Here is a 20821-nt window from a genome sequence, read left to right as displayed (position 1 = left end):
TCGTTTTCATGCAAATTTTTTGATATATATCTTCCAAACTTCCAACTTTAGATTAATTATCAGCAGAAACACCTGTTCTTTATTTTTTTTTTGAGAAAAAGAAACACCTGTTCTTTAATCTAACCAATTTGATTAATTAAGCTTGAATCAACAATACTTATATGTCGATCGATCCCTTTGTCAAAGTTCAAATAGTCCAGATTTCTCTCAAAGTTCACATAGTTAAGCCAATTTTCGTAGCATATGCAGAAACTAACTATGGAGAAAAAAAAAATTGTAAGTCAGTTCCCAAAGATCTTTCCATTTGGTATGTTATAGATAAACCAATCAATCTGTCATCTCTGAAATATAATTATATACATGTTCATATAAGTAACAAGGGATCTCAATCCCATCATTTATTGTAAACCTAACTAGAAACTTGTTCCCACTTTTGTTATTTCCTTTTTTTCTGCAACATTTTTCTTTAAAAATAATGGATCACTTTAGTCAATATCCCAACCATATAATATATTGTATTATATCACACACAGTCTTTCTTGGTTAAGGACATCTTTACCTAAGCCTTGGTCAATATCCCAACCATATAATATATTGTATTATATCACACACAGTTTTTGGCCACTTTTTGATCACATATTCACATCTTAACCGTTCAGTTTTTAGATCCTAATGTATAGATCATCTCTGAAAAATTTCAACCAAATTGATTATCATTAAGGCATTCAAAACAGCAAATTACAACAATGAACACGAACAGTTCTGGTTCGACAGATTTGGTTCGTTCGTGTAAATTACAGTTTTGGATGCCTTAACGATCATCAATTTGGCTGAAATTTTGCAGAGATAATCTATACATTAGGACCTAAAAACTGAACGGTTAATATGTGAATATGTAATCGAAAAGTGGCCAAAAACTGAAAATCCGTTCCATAAGCTTAGGTAAGGATATCCTTACCTGAGAAATTTTGTGTATATATATATTGAGAAATTTTGTGTATGTGTATATATATCATGAGAGTTAGTGCAGTCCTTTATGCATAAACAAGCAACTGGGTTTTGAAAAGGTTATCAGTCAGAAAAGAAAGGAAAGAAATAGGAGATTGAAGTTGATGAGTATTTAATTTCAGGTTTAAATTTGATGCGGAAGGAATTAGAAGAAGGGAGAAATTCAAGTCATAGCTATTAGGTATGACTAGCTAGATCATAAACCCTAATAATATCCTTAACAATATTGAGAATTTTAAAACCAAGAAATCACGGTACTTTCATAGTCAAGAGAAAACTTGTCCCTAGCTAGCATATAAAAGTCTCTTCATCTACTCAATAATTGTGCTTTACTTGAACAACTGGATCATCATACTATACACATTTTACAAGCTTCGTGTTAGGTTTTAATTACAAACGTTAGCTACACAATACATACACCTACGATTACGTATACAATACGTAATGTCCATGCACTTGAAGTATAGTTAATTTGAGAAGATGCTTATTAGTTAGGTTCATGCAAGTATTCATTAGAATCTTAACAAACTGTAGTTAACTTGGGACAGGTGAAATTCCGACCTGTCCCATTACTTTTAGTGTATTTGTATATGTAGGCAATAAACAACGTTAGTAAGGAGTTGAGATCAAGAGTAGAGATAAACAGTCTTAACCATAAAACTTCTACGAGTTAAAATGGTTTCTTCTTTAGGGTTGAGTTAAAAATGGTTTCCTCTATAGGGTTGCGATTGTAGCATCATTTCCAAGTATTTTAACGTGCAGAATACTTTTCGGCCATCTTCATCCAACTACAAAGTCTCCAATGTTAGAAAATTGTCATTTCGTTTTCAAGTATTCAAACTCAATTGACGTTAGGAAACATGTGAAGGTCCATTGCCCTCCCTCTTTATGCGACTTGTGGCCATTTTAATCACCTTAAATATATAGGCTGCACAGTGCGGAGAAATTAAAATCCGCCATTTGAATTACGTCATGTGAATTTGCACGAGGTTGGACACAACTGAATAGTTGGTATACAATTGCAGTCCAAGGCATTAGTTAAACAGTCTGATTCTCCATAATTCAACATCTTCATCAACTTGCTCACATGCATTTATTCAAACCATATCAGTCGGCTCCTGGAGACTCTAGAGTCTTTGGGCCACACAAGAAGCATTTCATCTTGGAGCTAAGAATTCTAGAATCATCAATCTAAGAATAGATTGATTATAGAGAGAAGATAAAAAGATGATACTGTGATAGTATTGCCAGGCAAACCGAAGAGTTAGGTAATTACAAGAAGCACACAACTTAAAGTCCTTAAGTCTCGATAAAACACCCAACTGATGGATCGGACTTGCTAGCAAACGGTGAGTAGCATATAACACTATTACGCTTAAGCAGACAAATGGCGGGTCATCCATGACTGGAAGCGAGACCAAGCGAGCTGAACTGCCGCTTCATCCTCATCAGGCATTCCCATGCCTTTCCTGCGCTTGATACCGTCTTCAGACCTATTCATGAAAGCATGGGCATTGCCTGGATACAGGAGCACCTCATATGGGACTCCTGATGCTTTCAGCTTCTCCTCCAAAGACTTGGCAGCCTGAAAATCAAAATCCAGTGATATGATGAGCCTTTTTTTTTTTTTTTTTCAAAGGATATAGTCCTTCAAGTACTCTAGAAAGTAATCACTAGTGTCTAGTGCAGTAACATCAGTTACAATATGTGTCACCAGTATTTATTATTTAACTTTCATAGAAGGATGATGTTTAGGAGTGAACACTGATCGAAAACTCACACCACCAGTCATCATCCTCCGTTTCCAGTTCTCCTACTAATGGCTCATTCCATAATGGTTTGAGTGAAGCTTGACAGTAATTTAACAGGAAGGTAGTTGAAGATGAACACAATTTGAAAATATGGTTGTTTTGACTTAAGTGGCACAATTTCCAGTAAATGGAATTAGGAAACCTATGAACTGTGATGAAGGCTGCTTGTGCATGCAGAAAAGAAAATTGAAGGAAAGCAGATTTACTGTTTCCTAATGAAAAGTAAAAGAAATAATCCAATATTGCAATCTCAGATCTACATAAGAATGGCAAGTTGAGCTTCTTATCAAAATTAGAGGACTTATATCCCCACTCCACTTCTTGACATTTTTTTTTCTTTGGGTCTCACATGATTGGTTTACATGTTCTTTTAACTATACCATCCAATGAGAATTTTTCCAAAATCACAACCAAGGTGCTCAACAAATTGAGCCTAGACAAACAACTTCAATAAAATAAAATAAAGTAACCAGAAACATTAAAAACTTAAAAGATACAAAAAGAAAAGTACATACCGTGACATCTGAAAAGCCAACAAAACTATCAAGCTCTCCAAAATGAGCCTGAATAGGAGCCTTAGCTTTTGCAGGGTCTGCAAGCTCTGATGATGGTATTCCATAAAATGCAACAACAGCATCGACCTCAGGGACCAAAACAGAACTTGCAATTGAGAGAGCACCTCCCATGCAGAATCCAGTAACTCCAACCTATTTTGATTAAGCAATAGGTGAATTTAGCAATTACAGTGATGAATAGGAGGATCGGTAATATCACAGAGATTCATGAAAAATTCTGTGCATCATGGAATCTTTTGCAAGGTTCCTTTGAGTCAAAACAGTTGCCAACTTACCAATTACTATGAAAAAACAGTCGCATAAACATCTGAACAAACTCTATTTGGACTTCTAAGAGATGTTACTTTGTTATAAATTCAGTTTTTTTTTTTCCCCGGGAACATTGGATTTTGAAATTATGCTTTTCCCAAGGCAGAACAGAACTGTAAAAGCCAAATTTTATAATTAATTAAAGTCTTACTGACTGAATATATGTTTTGTGTTTCGTTGTATTATGTGGACAAGTTTATGGATCTTCCACTGTTTCATATGAATGCCATCTTACTCCCTCTCATGTCTTCTGAATTCCAACACACGTAGTCTTTAAGTTGTATAACATGTAGATATATACCCATCATTACACAAAACCAGCCAAAATTGTAGCTCTTAAGAAACTCACTATCAATTCAAACAAAAAGTAAACCCTGACGTACCTTCTTTGAACCATTTGCTTTCAGCCAATTAACTGAAGCCTGGATATCCTTTACCGCACCTTGCCAGTCAAGACCTTCCATCAAATGTTGTGCTTCTGCAACATCCAAACCAACCTTTCCCCGATACAAGCTAGAACAACAAAGGAAGAAGATAGTTAGCAATCAAATGCAGCAAAAATAGTAAAACAAGCATGCTCATAACTTCAACAAAGCTCAAGTAAGCTCGATGAACTTACTCAGGGATAAGTGCTTTGAATCCAGGAGCAAGTTCAGAAATTTTGACAGCATGGTTCTTTATTTCAAAATCTACACCCCACCACTCTTGAACTACGACAATCCCAGGAGCACCTTCTTTGCCAACAACATATGCATCAAATGCCTGGTAACAAACGAGGAAAGAAAAATACATAATTCAGTAGCAGCGAAAGATTGAAATGGTCAACATATACAACCTCTCAAGTCTCGAGATAACCAAACTTCGTACTTCAACTTCAACCATATTACTGTCTTTAACGAAAGCTTTCGGATGATCACATCATGGCACACATGATTATTTATACACCAGCGAGACTACATTGCTTCGCGGACTTAAAATGTGAACTAAAAAACTGATAGACATGTAGTATAGTGATTAAAGAATTAAACTTGGGCAGCATGAACACCAGGTAAGGTTGATACTCAGCATTGGCTTCCATTAATCACTGAAGAGTTGATGCCACAACTTCAGTGAGAGTTAACAACATGGGTCACTTTTGAACAATCAATCACCAAATAAACACACAGAAACCCATTTCAATTCCGCCCTAAAAGATTCCAACTTCACTGAGAAACTACTCAATTTCTCATTCCCATCACTTCAAATTTCCCAGAAAATCCATAAAATCTCCACAAAGGAAAAAAAGTGTTAACAGCAATACATGAAACCCAAGAATCAAAACTCACAGTATCGTCTCTCTGGATTTGGACTTTCTTGAACGGGGCAGCAGAATCCGCCATGGATCGAACCGAGAACCGAGAGAGCGAAGGAGGAGGGAGGGTCCGTACGAGTGAGAAAGTAGAGTTTGACAAGGCTCTGGAAGCTGCTGATCTCAGATTTACAGCAACCGATGCCAGCATTCTTCACCGTGATTTTATTTTTACCCAAAACGAATTGGGGGTTTATAAATGTCGTCACCGACCCACCAAACGACGTCGTTACACAACTGAAAAATTAGGGATTTGTGTATATATATAATCAAATCATAAAGAAAGATACCATTTTTAGTTACCAAGAATTGGTCTTTATGCTGGAGTCTTTGCTTCAGCTCCTCCAACGCTTCTTGAAAAGCCCAAACCAAATCAGACAAATCCATTCCCGCCTAATCACCAACGGTCATCTCCGTCGTAACCCAAACCCTAAATTTTCAACCCTATTCTACAACACTCTGATCAGAGCCCACCTCGGTTTCGGCGAAGCCCACAAGGCTTTTTTTCTCTTTACCCAGATGCTTTCCCACCGAGCCCTCCCCAACAGCCACACCTTCCCTCCGCTCGTCAAAGCCGTCGCCGTCGCCGGCGGCGGTGGCGGGCCGTGTAACGGCAGAGCCCTCCACGCCCAAGTTGCGAAACGCGGCGTTTGGGGTGACCCGGTTGTGCAGACGTCGTTTGTGAGCATGTATGCTCGGTTTGGTGAAGTGTGGGATGCACGTAAGGTGTTCGATGAAATGACTGAACCGTGTGTGGTTGCGTGCAATGCGATGATTGATGGGTTGGGGAAGAATGGGGACATGGGTGGTGCTGTTTCGATGTTCGAAAGGATGCCGGAGAGGGATGTGGTTTCGTGGACGAGTGTGATTAGTGGGTTTGGGAGGAATGGGTGGTTTGGTGAGGGGGTTTGGTTTTTCAAGAGGATGATGGGGAGTGAGGATGTGAGGGGTGGTTTTGTGAAGCCAAATGAAGCTACTTTTGTTAGTGTGCTTTCTTCATGTGCTAATTTGGATGGGTGGGGATCTCTATATTGGGGGAAGCAAATTCATGGGTATGTTGTTAGGAATGAGGTGCAGTTGAGTGTTTTTATGGGGACTGCATTGGTGGATCTTTATGGGAAGTCGGGTTGTTTGAGTGGTGCTTGGAATGTTTTTGAGGAAATGAGGGTTAAAGAAGTTTGTACATGGAACGCAATGATCTCAGCGCTTTCTTTGAATGGCGGGGAGAAGGAGGCTTTGGAGTTGTTTGAGAAAATGAAGATGGAAAAGAGGTTGCGGCCTAATGAGGTTACATTTGTTGCAGTTCTCACAGCTTGTGCTCGTGGGAATTCGGTGAAGTGTGGTTTGGATTTGTTTAAATCAATGTCCAAGGACTTTGGGGTTGAACCAATAATGGAACACTATGGTTGTGTGGTTGATCTCCTAGGCAGAGCAGGACTTTTTAAGGAGGCAACTGAACTTCTTAAGAACATGCCTTTTGAGCCTGATGCTTCTGTGTTGGGGGCTCTTTTGGGTTCTTGTAAGATTCATGGGACCACTGAGCTGGCAAATGAAGTTGGGAAAAAATTGATTGAGTTGCAGCCACAGCATTGTGGACGATACTTGGTTTTGTCAAACATTTATGCTGGGAACGAGAGGTGGGATCATGCTGCTGCTGTGAGGAAAGAAATGGTACATGCTGGACTTCAGAAAATTCCAGCCTTTAGTATGATTGACGTAAGGTAGAATTTGTGCCCACATAATCTCTGCAATGGCGAATGACCTCATTTTTGTTGGGATATTCATAGACTAAAGTTCCAAATGCTGACCCAGATATGTGACATTTGCTACTAAAGAATGACAGAACTCAAACGGATACTCTGCTTTTCCCCCAAAAGTCAATCAGGTTATGTTAGACATCATCGGAAAAAACAACCGGTATGAGTCTTAACACTAACTCTTAATTAGATTTAGAATGCACATTGATTGCAGTAGGGAGGGTAGACTATGCTAGAATGATTCGCTGCCTTTGCATTTCCATTTGTTTTCTCTTGTTTTTTTTTTTTTTTTGTTTTTCCTTTAGAATGAGTAGTTGGTAACCAAAAGACTCATTGACATTATTGGCTATTACTGTTTTAGCAGCAAGCCAGCCTAGGTGAATACAAAACCTACCAGACCATTGACATTTATTAATGCTTGGAACAGTTGGCACGGAAAGAAACTCAAAAACCAAGTGAAACCTTTTCTTTGTGCAATAAGAAACAAATCACAGTCTTTCTCATTAGGTCATCAGTGATTGAGCAATATAGAAAGGGGGGAGAGAGAGAGAGGTGGGGACCTCCCTTAGTAGTCCTCCTTCCATTCAATAGAAAAGTACTAAAGAAGAATATCTATGTTGAAAGTTGAAACACTGGTGTCCTTCCAGTCTGTTCTATTCTATAAGGTGTCTGTTTGTACTTTGTTGTCTTTTACTTGGTAACATTAGTTATATTGTTAGTAACAAATTGCAGTTAAAAAGCATGATTTTTCCAATATGCTTGTACAACTTGATTATGTTGTTAGTTTAAAATTAGAAACCCACTTTGACAATTAATTGGTACATACTTTTATCTTCATCAATATATTAATGTGCTACATAAGATAAGATGTTTATCAACTTAAATGACACCTTTGTTCTTGTCTTTTTCTTGCATTAGATCTGTGTTTTCTCTGTTTGGAAAAATTTCCATCTTCTAGTACGGTCACTCACTGCTTATATTTTCTGTTTAATATGAAAAATTTGAATAGAGAATCCTATCTTTTCAACCATTTTGTTATTTTATGTTCATCACACAGCAAATAAAATGAACAAACAAACTGCTTAGAGCAAATCTCTATCACAATAGCAGTCACTGCTGACGTCTTGTTATGTTCTCCACTTAACCATAGTTTGAATGTCAGTTAAGATATAATAAAAATTGTATTTGAGTTAGCTTACCAGAGTATTAATCAGATTAGTGTTTCGTAAGTAGTGCACAAGGTTCTCAAATCATTCATGCTCTGTACAATGCTTCTGTCTCTTTCTTGATGGGTGTGTTTGTATTCGGTTGTGTATGTCGTCCAGGAGGACTATGATTATATGTATTATGCATATATGGTGGTCCATTGCCCAAACAATTGGACTACCTCTGTTGACATGATTTCCTCTGTTGTTGAGATGCTGTTTGAAGCATGCCTTAAGAACACAAGAGAATATTTTGCTCGTATCTACGATCACAAGATACTTGTTTGAAAAATTTGGCTAATAAGTTCAATAGGTTTTACAAACCTTAAAAAGATTTAGTGAGCAATTAAGCCTAAATGGATTATTTTTATTTGGATGAAATATTTCTATATGTAAGCTGCATCCTCTGCCAAGAACAGAAACTACTCAGAAGCTACTCACTCTCACTGTGATTGCAACCTTATATCAATATTCACTTTCATATGCAGAAAATTTGTTTAATTAAATTGGTTTGGTATGTCCTTCCACATTGGATATGCTTGCATCAACATATCTTTTGAAAAATTATGCCACATAACCAACTGGCTAGCTAGACTGCTATAAATATGTACGTGCAAAACTTCAAGACAACTGAGACACCTTCAGAACATTACATAAACCATGGCCAACTCAAACTCTCTTCCTCTCTATGAAAGGGTTGAGCACAGAAACACACTGCATAAAATCATGGAGTTTATAATCCTCTTCCTCCTCCTTTCACTCCTTGTTTATCGTCTCCTCTCTTTCAACAACCATGGTTTATCCTGGTCCATCGCATTCCTCTGCGAGCTCTGGTTTACCTTCAGTTGGGTCGTCACCATCAGCAACAAATGGATTCTTGTTGACCATAAACCATACCCCGACCGCCTATTGCAACGGTAATCCTAAAAACAGAGGCATCTCATTTTTTTATTTTTTTTATTTTTTTTGGAGCTACAAGCCGCCCATAGCTCATTTGTTGTGTTTCTATATAAATCCTTTGTTACTTCCATGCGTAATTCTAATTTGCTGTTGAAACTTATTAGGGTGCCTAAGGATGAGCTTCCAGCAGTAGACTTGTTTGTGACAACAGCAGACCCAGAGCTTGAACCACCTATCATTACCGTAAACACTGTTCTGTCTCTGTTGGCAGTTGATTACCCAACACAGAAACTAGCATGCTATGTTTCTGATGATGGGTGTTCCCCTATCACCTTCTACTCACTTGTGGAAGCATCAAAATTTGCTAAGATTTGGATTCCCTTTTGCAAAAAGTACAATGTTCAAGTTAGAGCTCCTTTTAGATACTTCACCAATAATTCCACGCTTTCTGGAAATAATAATAATAGCTCAATGGAATTCAAGCATGAATGGAAGATAGTGAAGGTGATGATAAATTATTTGTGGTTGGAGTCCATTCAGTGATTCCAGTAATTTCAATGATTAGTCTTACTAGTCTAGCTTTCACTTTGAAGTCTTGTATATTTCGTTCTATAAATTTGTGAGATCAGATTTGGATACTGATGACAAACTTGTTTGTCTTCATGTTTTGTAGGATGAATATGAGCAACTTAGCAGCAAAATAGAGGATGCGGTGCGCAAATCAATCAATCCATCTGATATTATCGAATGCGACTTTTCAGTGTTTTCAAATGTACAGCGTAATGATCATCCAACAATAATCAAGGTGCACAAAAATACAAGCTTACAGCATAGATTTTATACCTTTAAATATTTACTGATTTTGTATTGGCATTTTCCCTCTCTAAAGTTTCTTACAGAAATTACTTTGGAGTTGGTGCTAAGAAAGCACTTACAGTAGTATATGAAGGGAAAGTAAGAGACTAACAGTAAATCAGTTGGACCAGGAAAGTGCTATTTGTTCGAAGCACTTTCTTAATAGTTGATTTTTTTGCATTACAATTTGAAGTGTTTTTCCTGTAAAAGTACTTGGTAGTGCGTGCTTCTTGAAGAAGCATCTGACTGGTACTTCTTCAGAAAGCACTTGAAATACAATTCAGACAACACCTTTGACTATTTTCCAAACCATGCCAAACATACTATCAATCTGTAGAAAAGCACTTTTGGCAATTTTAGAAGCAATGCTAAATGAGAATAATTAACTGGTACTACAGGTGAATTATGTGTAAGCTCTGTACCTTTCATTTTTGAAGGTTGTATGGGAGAACAAAGAAGCACATTCGAATCGTCCAGTGCCACATTTAGTTTATATATCCAGAGAAAAACGGCCAAAGCACCCACATCATGCCAAAGCCGGGGCCATGAATGTTCTGGTATGAGTTAATTTGTTTCACTTTCGTACCACATTTTGTAATTAACTAACTAACCAACTTACCATTGAATCATACAATAACATGCAGACTAGAGTCTCTGGATTGATGACCAATGCTCCGTACATGCTAAACGTGGACTGTGACATGTTCGTCAACAGCCCAAACATTATTCTTCATGCAATGTGTATGCTACTTGGATCAAAGAATGAAAATGAAAATGCGTTTGTTCAGTGTCCTCAAGTCTTCTGTGACAGTCTAAAGGATGATCCTTTCGGAAATCAGATGATAGTTTGGTGGAAGGTGCATACTTGCAGTACCTCTTTTTTTTTCTTTTTGCTGGTCGAATACAGAGACAGGACTTTTAGTAGCAAGTTCTTAGTTACAGGGGATTATACCTGGTGATGAGCCTTTCTTATAATCTCAGTTGTTTCTATTTAGTAAAACGTCTAGCTGGGGCAACTGCTGTCTCTAATAGGCCTTCCATTAACATGCGTTGTGCACTTTTAGGTTTTGGCAACTGATTTTTTTGTCACTAATCACATTATACACATTTACCACTAATACAATTAGACACTAAAGGTTGCAGTTTTACCTACACGTTCTGTTGGCACTGAAAACCTATTTTCTGTAGTATCTAACTAATTAATATCCATCTCTTATATTTTTTAGTATGTTGGACAAGGAGTTTCAGGAATTCAGGGACCTTTTTATTCCGGAACAGGATGTGTTCATAGACGAAAAGTCATCTATGGTCTATCCCCCAATTATGTGAAAGTTGGAGAAACAAATGCAATAAGCATGATGAACGGTAGTCAAATAAGAAGCACAAACCTTTCTCCGTCTATATATACTGAATGTATTAAGATGATTGTTTTAATAAACATATTATGCAACATGACTTAGTTTTCTAGTTTCCTTGGATAGGTAAATCAGCCGATGAAGAATTACGTGATGTGTTTGGAAAGGAATTTACCAAATCAGCTGTTGATGCTTTGAACGGGAAGGCAGCATGTCCTGACATGCTTACAGAAACTATTGAGGCTGCATACCAAGTTACTGGTGTTGGATATGAGTATGGCACACACTGGGGCAAAAAGGTTTGAAGTAGTTTGAATCCTCTGATTATATTTTCTGTTTGAGTGGTACTTGGATTTTGATTACAGGGAGGTCTAAAAAGGTTAAAAACCAAAAGTATGCTCCCAGGAACCCTTCTGAATCTAGAGATATCATCTAAATCATCTAGATAAGCCTGTGTAGCATAACCAGGAGGGTCTTCCATGAGATGAACACCATAATCAACTTCAATTCTCTTCTTAGCAAGAGAATAGTGGTACTTGGCTTATGATCAAAAGGATGTCTGGTTAAAGAAATATTTTATAATTTTAAGTTGGTCTTTGAATTTTATCAGTTCAATACATGAATTTTAATCAGAAGGATGTTATGGGTTTAGGACATAGGGACAGAATCAACCAAAAATTCACATACATGGCCAATTTGAATAGAGTGATTCCCGAAAATTTGGAATTTAGTTCCATAGATATAAGCCTATTTAAAAGTTAAAAGCCTATTTAAAAGTTAAAGTTGATGATGTAAACTATTACATCCATATATCTCAAGAGACTTGAACTAGAATAGAGGAAAAAAAAAAAAAAACATGGAATTTGAATGTCAAGTTTCATATGGTTATGTCAAATGTTTTCCTATGCAGTCATAATATGTTATATATGATTATTAATTCCTCTTGTTAAATACAATTCCCTCTCACTGTGAAATCACCCCATCCAATTTTGTTTCTTGTTTAGGTGGGATGGATGTATGGATCCACAGTTGAAGATATCCTCACTGGGCTTTCAATCCATAACAAAGGTTGGAGATCCATTGTTTATGCACCAGACCCACCAGCCTTTCTAGGATTCGCGCCTACCGGTGGGCCTGCTTCAATGACCCAACAAAAAAGGTGGGCCACCGGCCTGTTTGAAATCCTCCTCAGTAAAAACTGCCCCATATTTGGTACTCTCTTTGCAAACCTCCAGTTCAGGCAGTGCTTGGGCTACTTCTGTATCCTTCCATGGGGGCTACACTCAGTTCTCGAGCTACACTATGCTGCTTTGCCAGCCTATAGTATCATCACCAACTCAAACTTCTTGCCGAAGGTGAGAACAATATTATGCATAGTAAGCTAAATTTAGTTTCCTACAGATTATATGGAATTATGATCTGTACAAGCTGTAGCCAAAGAGCTTATTCAGATAAAGTAGCGCATACAAGTTCTATTGGCGGCTCTATGCAGGACAACAACTAGTTTTCTTTAAAAATTTTCCTGAACAACTTGGTTTTCGTTTTTCATTTATACTTTTCTTAAGGTGGGCACATGGTGTTTGATGAAATGTGTCCACCTCAAACAGGAAGAGGTAGCTGGTTAAATCTTCATGCTTTGAGAAGAAAATTCTTAACCAAACTGTATACAACTCTATATACAGATGTAATTTACCCTAAGAAAATGCATATAATGTGCATATATACTGTTACAAAAGGATAAATATGTATGTGTGTGTGTGTCTATATATATATGTATCATATATATTTTGTAACCCTTACAGCAATAATATTTGCTTTTTCCTCTTTTGACAGCTCAAAATCTGTTATACATGCAGGGCCAAGAACCGGCTTACTATATACTCGTAGCTTTGTTTCTGATCTACACTATGTACACTTCATCAGAGTACCTTAGAACCGGTCAATCAATCCGAGCATGGTGGAATAACCAAAGAATGGGAAGAATAATCTCAATGAGTGCATGGCTTTTTGGATTTCTTAGTGTCATACTCAAACTCTTGGGCATATCCGAGACAGTCTTCGAGGTAACACGAAAAGACCAATCTACATCAAGCGATGAAGGCACTGAAGATACTGAAGCCGGAAAATTCACCTTTGACCAGTCCCCGGTTTTCATACCTCCCACAGCAATGTTGTTTCTGCAACTAACAGCACTGGCCACCGCTTTGTTGGGGCTTCAACCAACAGCCGGTGATGGGGTGGAATCAGGCTCTTTGGAGACCATGTGCAGTGTTTTGTTGGTGGTATGCTTATTACCGTTTTTGAAAGGTCTGTTTGGATCAGGAAAATATGGAATTCCTCTGTCTACCATATTTAAGTCTGCTGGTCTTGCACTACTCTTCTACACCTTGTGCAGATATTAGGATGGTAGCTTGTAGCTAGTACCTGCTACTCTTCTACACCTTGTGCTATTGACGGTGCTGGCAATCGCTTCATTGGGTTTTCAACCACCAGCCTGCATCGATCAGGGCTCAGGCATATTAAAGGTTATAATAAGTCTCTGCTTGGTTGTACGCCTCTCGCCAGTTTTTAAAGGCTTGTTTGGTATTGGGGATTCCTGATTGAAATCTGCTTGTTTGCACTACATGTAATAATCTGCTAGGAGCTTTTATTTTACTTTTGGTCCAATGTAGGATTTTGTGGTTCATTCTGTAATATATTATCTGCTCTGAAATTAAGAGAAAATCCTCTGTTATTGGTATGGCAGCTAGTCTTGTTACTATAATAAATTTGGCAATTTGCTAGTATTTAATTCAGAAAATTCCAGCCTTCAGTATGATTGATGGAAGGTAATTTGTCCCCAGATAAAATCTCTGCACTAGCGAATGACGGAATTTTTTTTTTGGGATATCCGGAGACTAAAGAAAGTTCCAAATGCTGACCCAGATATGTGACGTTTGGTACTAAAGAATGACAGAACTCAAATGGATGCCCTACTTTTTCTCCAGAAGTCAATCAGATTATGTTAGACATCATCGGAAAAAACAACTGGTACGAGTCTTAAGACTAACTAACTCTTATTTAGATTTAGAATGCACATTGATTGCAGTAGAGGGATGGTAGACTATGCTAGAATGATTTGCTGCCTTTGCATTTCCATTTGTTTTGTCTTGTTTTTCCTGTGAATGAGTAATTGATAACCAAAAGACTCACTGACATGATTGCTGTCAGTAGTAGTCCTCCTTCCAGTCAGTAGAAAAGTACTAAGAAGAATATCCATGTTGAAAGTCGAAACACTGGTGTCCTTCCGGTCTATTCTATTCTATTCTATAAGCTGTCTGTTTGTACTTTGTTGACTTTTACTTGGTAATAATTTTAGGAAAGCCCTTCTAATGACGCTTACTATAAGAACTAGTTGAATGATATGGGAGACCCATTTTTCGATTACATTACGGTAAATCAACTAGTAGTGCACGAGTTTCTCAAGTCATGCATGATCTGTACAATGCTCCTGTCTCTTTCTTGATGGGTGTGTTTGAATTTGGTTGTGTAAATCGTCCAGGATGACTATGATTATATGTAAAAACCGTCTGGGCGGCCACTCGATCATCTTCCTATAATCCTATCCTATTAAAAACCAATTAAGTAGCTGCTAGCAATCCTTATCAATTATATGTTGATTATTTTAAATTTTTGTCGACTCGATGACACACATCTGTCATAGATTAATGATAATGTAATTATTTTATTTATACAATTATACACTATAACATAAAAATAAATTTAAAATAGAAAAAAATAAAAACCGCCTAGGCCCCAGGAGCTAGTCCTTGGATCACCACCCGACTAGCGCCTAGCAATTTTTAGAACCTTGATTACGCATATATGGTGATCTGTCACCCAAACAATTGGACTAACATGTTCTCTTGCTGACATGATTTCCTCTGTTGTTGAGATGCGGTTTGAGGCATGCCTTAATTAAGAACACGACAATATTTTACTCGTATCTGCTACGATAACAATATAATTTGGGTCCTTGACCCAAAGCACCAAATTTTCGAAAAATTTAGCTAATAAGTTCAATAGGTTTCTGCTACAAACCTTAAAAAGATTTCGTGAGCAATTAAACCTAAAAAAATCCAATATTTTTATATTGTTATTTATTTTTTTATTTGGATGAAATATTTCTATATGTAAGCTGCCTCCCCTTTCAAGAACACAAGCTGCTCACTCTCTCTGTGATTACAACCTTATATCAATTTTCACTTTCATATGCTCAAAATTTGTTTAATTAGATTGATTTAGTATTTCCTTCCACATTGGATATGCTTGCATCAACATACCATTAGAAACTGGTTAGCTAGACTGCTATAAATATGTACATGCAAAATAAACTTGAAGACAACTGAGGCGCCCTCAGAACATTACATATACTATGGCCAACTCAAACTCTCTTCCTCTCTATGGAAGGGTTGAGCACAGAAACACACTGCATAAAGTCATGGAGTTTATAATCCTCTTCCTCCTCCTTTCACTCCTTGTTTATCGTCTCCTCTCTTTCAACAACCATGGTTTATCCTGGTCCATCGCATTCCTCTGCGAGCTCTGGTTTACCTTCAGTTGGGTCATCACCATCAGCAACAAATGGATTCTTGTTGACCATAAACCATACCCCGATCGCCTCTTGCACCGGTAATCCTAATAACAGAGGCGTCTCTCTCTCTCTTTTTTTTTTGGAGCTACAAGCCGCCCACAGCTCATTTGTTGCATGTGTTTCTATATAAATCCTTTGTTACTTCCATGCGTAATTCTAATATGCTGTTGAAACTTATTAGGGTGCCTAAGGATGAGCTTCCAGCAGTAGACTTGTTTGTGACCACAGCAGACCCAGAGCTTGAACCACCTATTATTACCGTAAACACCGTTCTGTCTCTGTTGGCAGTTGATTACCCAACAGACAAACTAGCATGCTATGTTTCTGATGATGGGTGTTCCCCTATCACCTTCTACTCACTTGTGGAAGCATCAAAGTTTGCTAAGATTTGGGTTCCCTTTTGCAAAAAGTACAATGTTCAAGTTAGATCTCCCTTTAGATACTTCACCAATAATTCCACGCTTTCTGGAATTAATAATACTAGCTCAATGGAATTCAAGCATGAATGGAAGAGAGTGAAGGTGATGATCAACTATTTGTGGTTGGAGTCCATTTAGAGATTCCAGTCATTTCAATGATTGGTCATTTGGTCTTACTGGTCTAGCTGTTCTTTGAAGGCCTGTATATGCCGTTCTATATATTTGTGATATATATAAGATTTGCGTACTGATGACAAATGAACTTGTTTGTCTTCATGTTTTGTAGGATGAGTATGAGCAACTTAGCAGCAAAATCGAGGATGTGGTGCGCAAATCTATCAATCCGTCTGATATTATTGAATGCGACTTTTCAGTGTTCTCAAATGTACAGCGTAATGATCATCCAACAATAATCAAGGTATACAAAATACAAGCTTACAGCGTAGATTTTATGGCTTTAATATATACTTATTTGTATTGGCTTTTTCCCTCCCTAAAGTATCTTACAGAATTTACTTTGGAGTTGGTGCCAACTGCCAAGAAAGCACTTACAGTAGTATATCAAGGGAAAGTAGTAGTAAATCAGTTCTTAGACCAGGAAAGTGCTATTTGTTCGAAGAGCTTTCTTAGAAGATTTTTTTGGCATTAGAATTTGAAGTGTCTTTCCTGTAAAAGTACTTGGAAGTGCATGCATCTTGAAGAAGCATCTGACCGGTACTTCTTCAGAAAGCACTTGAAATACGACTCAAACAACACCTTTGACTTTTTTTCTAGACCATGCCATGCCAAACATACTATCGATCTGTAGAAAAGCACTTTTGGCAATTTTAGAAGCAATGCTAAATGAGTATAATTAACCAGTATTACAGGTGAATTATGTGTAAACTCTATACCTTTCATGCATTTCTGAAGGTTGTATTGGAGAACAAAGAAGCACATTCGAATCGATCAGTGCCACATTTAGTTTATATATCTAGAGAAAAACGGCCGAAGCATCCACATCATGCCAAAGCCGGGACCATGAATGTTCTGGTATGAATTAATTTGTTTCCTACCACCTTTTCTAATTAACTAACTAACCAAGTTACCATAATCATACAATAATATGCAGACTAGAGTCTCTGGGTTGATGACCAATGCTCCATACATGCTAAATGTGGACTGCGACATGTTTGTCAACAGCCCGAACATTATTCTTCATGCAATGTGTATGCTACTTGGATCAAAGAATGAAAATGAAAATGAAAATGCATTTGTTCAGTGTCCTCAAGTCTTCTGTGACGGTCTAAAGGATGATCCTTTCGGAAATCAGATGATAGTTTGGTGGAAGGTGCGTACTTGCAGTACCCTTTTTTTTTTTTTTTTTGTGTCCTGGTCTAATACAGAGACAGGACTTTTAATAACAAGTCCTTAGTTACAGACGAATATACCTGGTGATGAGCCTTTCTTATAACCTCAGTTATTTCTATTTGCTAAAATGTCTAGATGGGGAAACTGCTGTCTCTAATAGGCCTTCCAGTAACATGTGTTGCGTACTTTTAGGTTTTGGCAACTGATTATTTGTCACTAATCACATTATACACATTCGATCACCACTAATACAATTAGACACTAATGGTTGCAGTTTTACCTACAAGCTCTGTTGGCACTGAAAACCTGTTTCCTATAGTACCTAACTTATTAATACATCCATCTCTTGTATTTTTTAGTATGTGGGACAAGGAGTTTCAGGAATTCAGGGACCTTTTTATTCCGGATCAGGATGTGTTCATACACGAAAAGTCATCTATGGTCTATTCCCCAATTACGTGAAAGTTGGAGAAACAAATGCGAAAAACTTGATGAACGGTAATCAAATGAGAAGCACAAACCTTTCTCCATATATATATACTGAATGTATTAAGATGATTGTTTTAATAAACATGTTATGCAACATGACTTAGTTTTCTAGTTTCCTTCGATAGGTAAATCAGCCGATGAAGAGTTACTTGATGTATTTGGGAAGGAATTTACCAAATCAGCTGCTGATGCTTTAAACGGGAAGGCAGTGTGCCCAGACACGCTTACAGAAACTATTGAGGCTGCATACCAAGTTGCTGGTGCTGGATATGAGTATGGCACACAATGGGGCAAAAAGGTTTGAAGTAGTTTGAATCCTCTGATTATATTTTCTGTTTTGAGTGGTACTTGGATTTCGGTTACAGGGAGGTCTGAAAAGGCCAAAAACCAAAAGTAAGCCCCTGGGAACTTCTGAATCTAGAGATATCATCTAAATCCTCTAGATAAGCCTGAGCAGCATAACTAGGAGGGTCTTCCATGAGATGAAAGCCATAATCAACTTCAATTACCTTCAATACTCATTATCAGTTTAATGCATGAATTTTAATCAAAAGGAAGTTACGGATTTAGGACATAGGGACAGAAGCAACCAAAAATTCACATACATGGCCAATTTGGATAGAGTGATTCCCGTAAATTTGGAATTTTGATCAGTAGATATAACCCTGTTTAAAAGTTAATTAAAGTTGATGGTGCAAACATATGGATGTCTCAACATTTGAATTAGAATAGAGAAAAAAATAACACATGGAATTCAAATGACTCGTTTCATATAGTTATGTCAAATGTTTTCCTATGTAGTCATAATATATTATATATGATCATTAATTCTTCTTGATAAATTCAATTCCCTCTTGCTGTGAAATCACTCCATCCAATGTCCTTCTTGTTTAGGTGGGATGGATGTATGGATCCTCAACTGAAGATGCCCTCACTGGGCTTTCAATCCATAACAAAGGTTGGAGATCCATTGTTTATGCACCAGACCCACCAGCCTTTCTAGAATGCGCGCCTATTGGTGGGCCTGCTGTAATGACCCAACAGAAAAGGTGGGCCACCGGCCTGCTTGAAATCCTCCTCAGTAAAAACTGCCCCATATTTGGTACTCTCTTTGCAAACCTCCGGTTCAGGCAGTGCTTGGGCTACTTCAGTATCCTTTCATGGGGGATAAGCTCAGTTCTCGAGCTATACTATGCTGCTCTGCCAGCCTATAGTATCATCACCAACTCACACTTCTTGCCGAAGGTGAGAAATATATTATGCATCGTAAGCTAAATTTAGTTTCCTACCGATTATGGAATTATGATCTGTACAAGCTGTAGCCAAAGAGCTTCTGATTTAGAGAAATTAGCGCATACAAGTTATCGGGTGCAGGGGTCAATCTTCCCCCATTCAACAAGTTTTCTTTAAAAATTTTCCTGAACAATTTGGTTTTAGTTTTTCATTTATACTTTTCTGAATGTGGGCACATCGTGTTTGTTGAAATGCATCCGCCTCAAATAGAAAGAGGTAGTTGGTTACATCTTCATGCCTCGAGAAGAAAATTCTTAACCAAACACTGTATATAACTCTATATATACAGAAGTAACTTCCTCTAAAAAAATGCATAAAACGTGCACATATACTGTTACAAGAGGATATATATCCTCATCATATATATTTTGTAACCCTTACAGCAATAATATTTGCTTTTTACTCTTTTGACAGCTCAAAATGTGTTATCCATGCAGGGCCAAGAACCAGCTTACTATATACTCATAGCTGTGTTTCTGATCTACACTATGTACACTTCATCCGAGTACCTTAGAACCGGTCAATCAATCCGAGCATGGTGGAATAACCAAAGAATGGGAAGAATAATCTCAATGAGTGCATGGCTTTTTGGATTTCTTAGTGTCATACTCAAACTCTTGGGCATATCCGAGACAGTCTTCGAGGTAACACGAAAAGACCAATCTACATCAAGCGATGAAGGCACTGAAGCCGGAAAATTCACCTTTGACCAGTCCCCAGTTTTCATACCTCCCACAGTAATGTTGTTTCTGCAATTAACAGCACTGGCCACCGCTTTGTTGGGGCTTCAACCACCAGCCCGTGATGGGGTTGAATCAGGCTCTTTGGAGACCATGTGCAGTGTTTTGTTGGTGATATGCTTATTACCATTTTTGAAAGGTCTGTTTGGATCAGGAAAATATGGAATTCCTTTGTCTACCATATTTAAGTCTGCTGGTCTTGCACTACTCTTCTACACCTTGTGCAGATATTAGGATGGTAGCTTGTAGCTAGTACCCGCTACTCTTCTACACCTTGTGCTATTGATGGTGCTGGCAATCGCTTCATTGGGTTTTCAACCACCAGCCCGCATCGATCAGGGACTCAGGCATATTAAAGGTTATAATAAGTCTGTGCTTGGTTGTATGCCTCTGGCCAGTTTTTAAAGGCTTGTTTGGTATTGGGGATTCCTTACTGAAATCTGCTTGTTTGCACTACTCTTCTGCACCTTTTGCAGATATGGTAGCTTGTATTAGTACTACATATAATAATCTGCCAGGAGCTTATGTTGAGACATAGTACTAGACCCAACATTATAGAGAATATTCCGAAATAATATCATGATTTTCTACTAAATCATTACCGCAGAATATTATGTTGAGACATAGTACTAGACCCAATATTATAGAGAACATCCCGAAATAATATCATGATTTTCTACTAAATCTATGTATTCCAACAAGCACCAATTAGCAAATTTAGCAAAGAGTGTTCGATTGACATTTCTATTTGCTTTACATTTGTGGTGACATGAT

The 20821-nt window shown here is 37.7% G+C and overlaps 3 protein-coding genes across 17 annotated transcripts; 2 read left to right on the top strand and 1 right to left on the bottom strand.

Annotated features, from left to right (window-relative positions):
- Nucleotides 1–2228: 2228 nt before the first annotated feature.
- Nucleotides 2229–5232, bottom strand: LOC133726011 (uncharacterized). The gene is made up of 5 exons (XM_062153458.1): nt 5029–5232; nt 4323–4465; nt 4087–4216; nt 3335–3526; nt 2229–2593 (listed from the first exon to the last, which is right to left on the bottom strand). The coding sequence occupies exons 1-5, from the start codon at nt 5200–5202 to the stop codon at nt 2384–2386; spliced, it is 849 nt and encodes a 282-aa protein (XP_062009442.1). The 5' UTR covers nt 5203–5232; the 3' UTR covers nt 2229–2383.
- Nucleotides 5227–13909, top strand: LOC133726009 (putative pentatricopeptide repeat-containing protein At1g10330). 14 transcript variants are annotated; one of them, XM_062153447.1, is made up of 9 exons: nt 5227–6772; nt 6887–6968; nt 9587–9718; nt 10206–10325; nt 10413–10625; nt 10995–11133; nt 11250–11422; nt 12128–12478; nt 12980–13909. In XM_062153447.1, the coding sequence occupies exons 1-9, from the start codon at nt 5370–5372 to the stop codon at nt 13523–13525; spliced, it is 3159 nt and encodes a 1052-aa protein (XP_062009431.1). In that variant the 5' UTR covers nt 5227–5369; the 3' UTR covers nt 13526–13909. The 14 variants fall into 14 exon arrangements, 9 of the variants coding, with proteins under 9 accessions (XP_062009431.1, XP_062009434.1, XP_062009433.1 ...); XM_062153448.1 differs by lacking the exon at nt 5227–6772 and adding an exon at nt 9078–9417 and having other exon boundaries at nt 6779–8930; XR_009854611.1 differs by lacking the exons at nt 10995–11133; nt 12980–13909 and having other exon boundaries at nt 12128–12266.
- A 1574-nt stretch (nt 13910–15483) lies between these two features.
- On the top strand, nt 15484–20698 carry LOC133726010 (cellulose synthase-like protein B4). Of its 2 annotated transcripts, XM_062153456.1 has the most exons (9): nt 15485–15794; nt 15938–16277; nt 16462–16593; nt 17088–17207; nt 17287–17505; nt 17885–18023; nt 18140–18312; nt 18909–19259; nt 19745–20697. In XM_062153456.1, the coding sequence occupies exons 1-9, from the start codon at nt 15538–15540 to the stop codon at nt 20279–20281; spliced, it is 2268 nt and encodes a 755-aa protein (XP_062009440.1). In that variant the 5' UTR covers nt 15485–15537; the 3' UTR covers nt 20282–20697. The 2 variants fall into 2 exon arrangements, with proteins under 2 accessions (XP_062009441.1, XP_062009440.1); XM_062153457.1 differs by lacking the exon at nt 18909–19259 and having other exon boundaries at nt 15484–15794; nt 19745–20698.
- The last annotated feature ends 123 nt before the right edge of the window (nt 20699–20821 follow it).

This window comes from Rosa rugosa, chromosome 1, assembly GCF_958449725.1.
Source record: "Rosa rugosa chromosome 1, drRosRugo1.1, whole genome shotgun sequence".
In the NCBI taxonomy this organism is placed as follows: domain Eukaryota; kingdom Viridiplantae; phylum Streptophyta; class Magnoliopsida; order Rosales; family Rosaceae; genus Rosa; species Rosa rugosa.
The sequence above is the reverse complement of the archived record's forward strand: the minus strand, read 5'-3'. Positions and strand labels throughout refer to the sequence as shown.

What these genes read in the sequence shown, in the direction of transcription:
- LOC133726010 (XM_062153456.1), top strand. Translation starts at nt 15,538, where the DNA reads ATGGCCAACTCAAACTCTCTTCCTCTCTATGGAAGGGTTGAGCACAGA. An exon ending in CCCGATCGCCTCTTGCACCG is followed by an intron (nt 15,795 to 15,937) that starts GTAATCCTAATA and finishes GAAACTTATTAG; the next exon opens with GGTGCCTAAGGATGAGCTTC. An exon ending in TGCGAAAAACTTGATGAACG is followed by an intron (nt 18,024 to 18,139) that starts GTAATCAAATGA and finishes TTCCTTCGATAG; the next exon opens with GTAAATCAGCCGATGAAGAG.
- LOC133726011 (XM_062153458.1), bottom strand. Translation starts at nt 5,202, where the DNA reads ATGCTGGCATCGGTTGCTGTAAATCTGAGATCAGCAGCTTCCAGAGCC. An exon ending in TTCAAAGCACTTATCCCTGA is followed by an intron (nt 4,217 to 4,322) that starts GTAAGTTCATCG and finishes TTGTTGTTCTAG; the next exon opens with CTTGTATCGGGGAAAGGTTG. An exon ending in AAGCAAATGGTTCAAAGAAG is followed by an intron (nt 3,527 to 4,086) that starts GTACGTCAGGGT and finishes TAATCAAAATAG; the next exon opens with GTTGGAGTTACTGGATTCTG.
- LOC133726009 (XM_062153447.1), top strand. Translation starts at nt 5,370, where the DNA reads ATGCTGGAGTCTTTGCTTCAGCTCCTCCAACGCTTCTTGAAAAGCCCA. An exon ending in ATCATCGGAAAAAACAACCG is followed by an intron (nt 6,969 to 9,586) that starts GTATGAGTCTTA and finishes CATGTTTTGTAG; the next exon opens with GATGAATATGAGCAACTTAG. An exon ending in ACTCAAACTTCTTGCCGAAG is followed by an intron (nt 12,479 to 12,979) that starts GTGAGAACAATA and finishes TTATACATGCAG; the next exon opens with GGCCAAGAACCGGCTTACTA.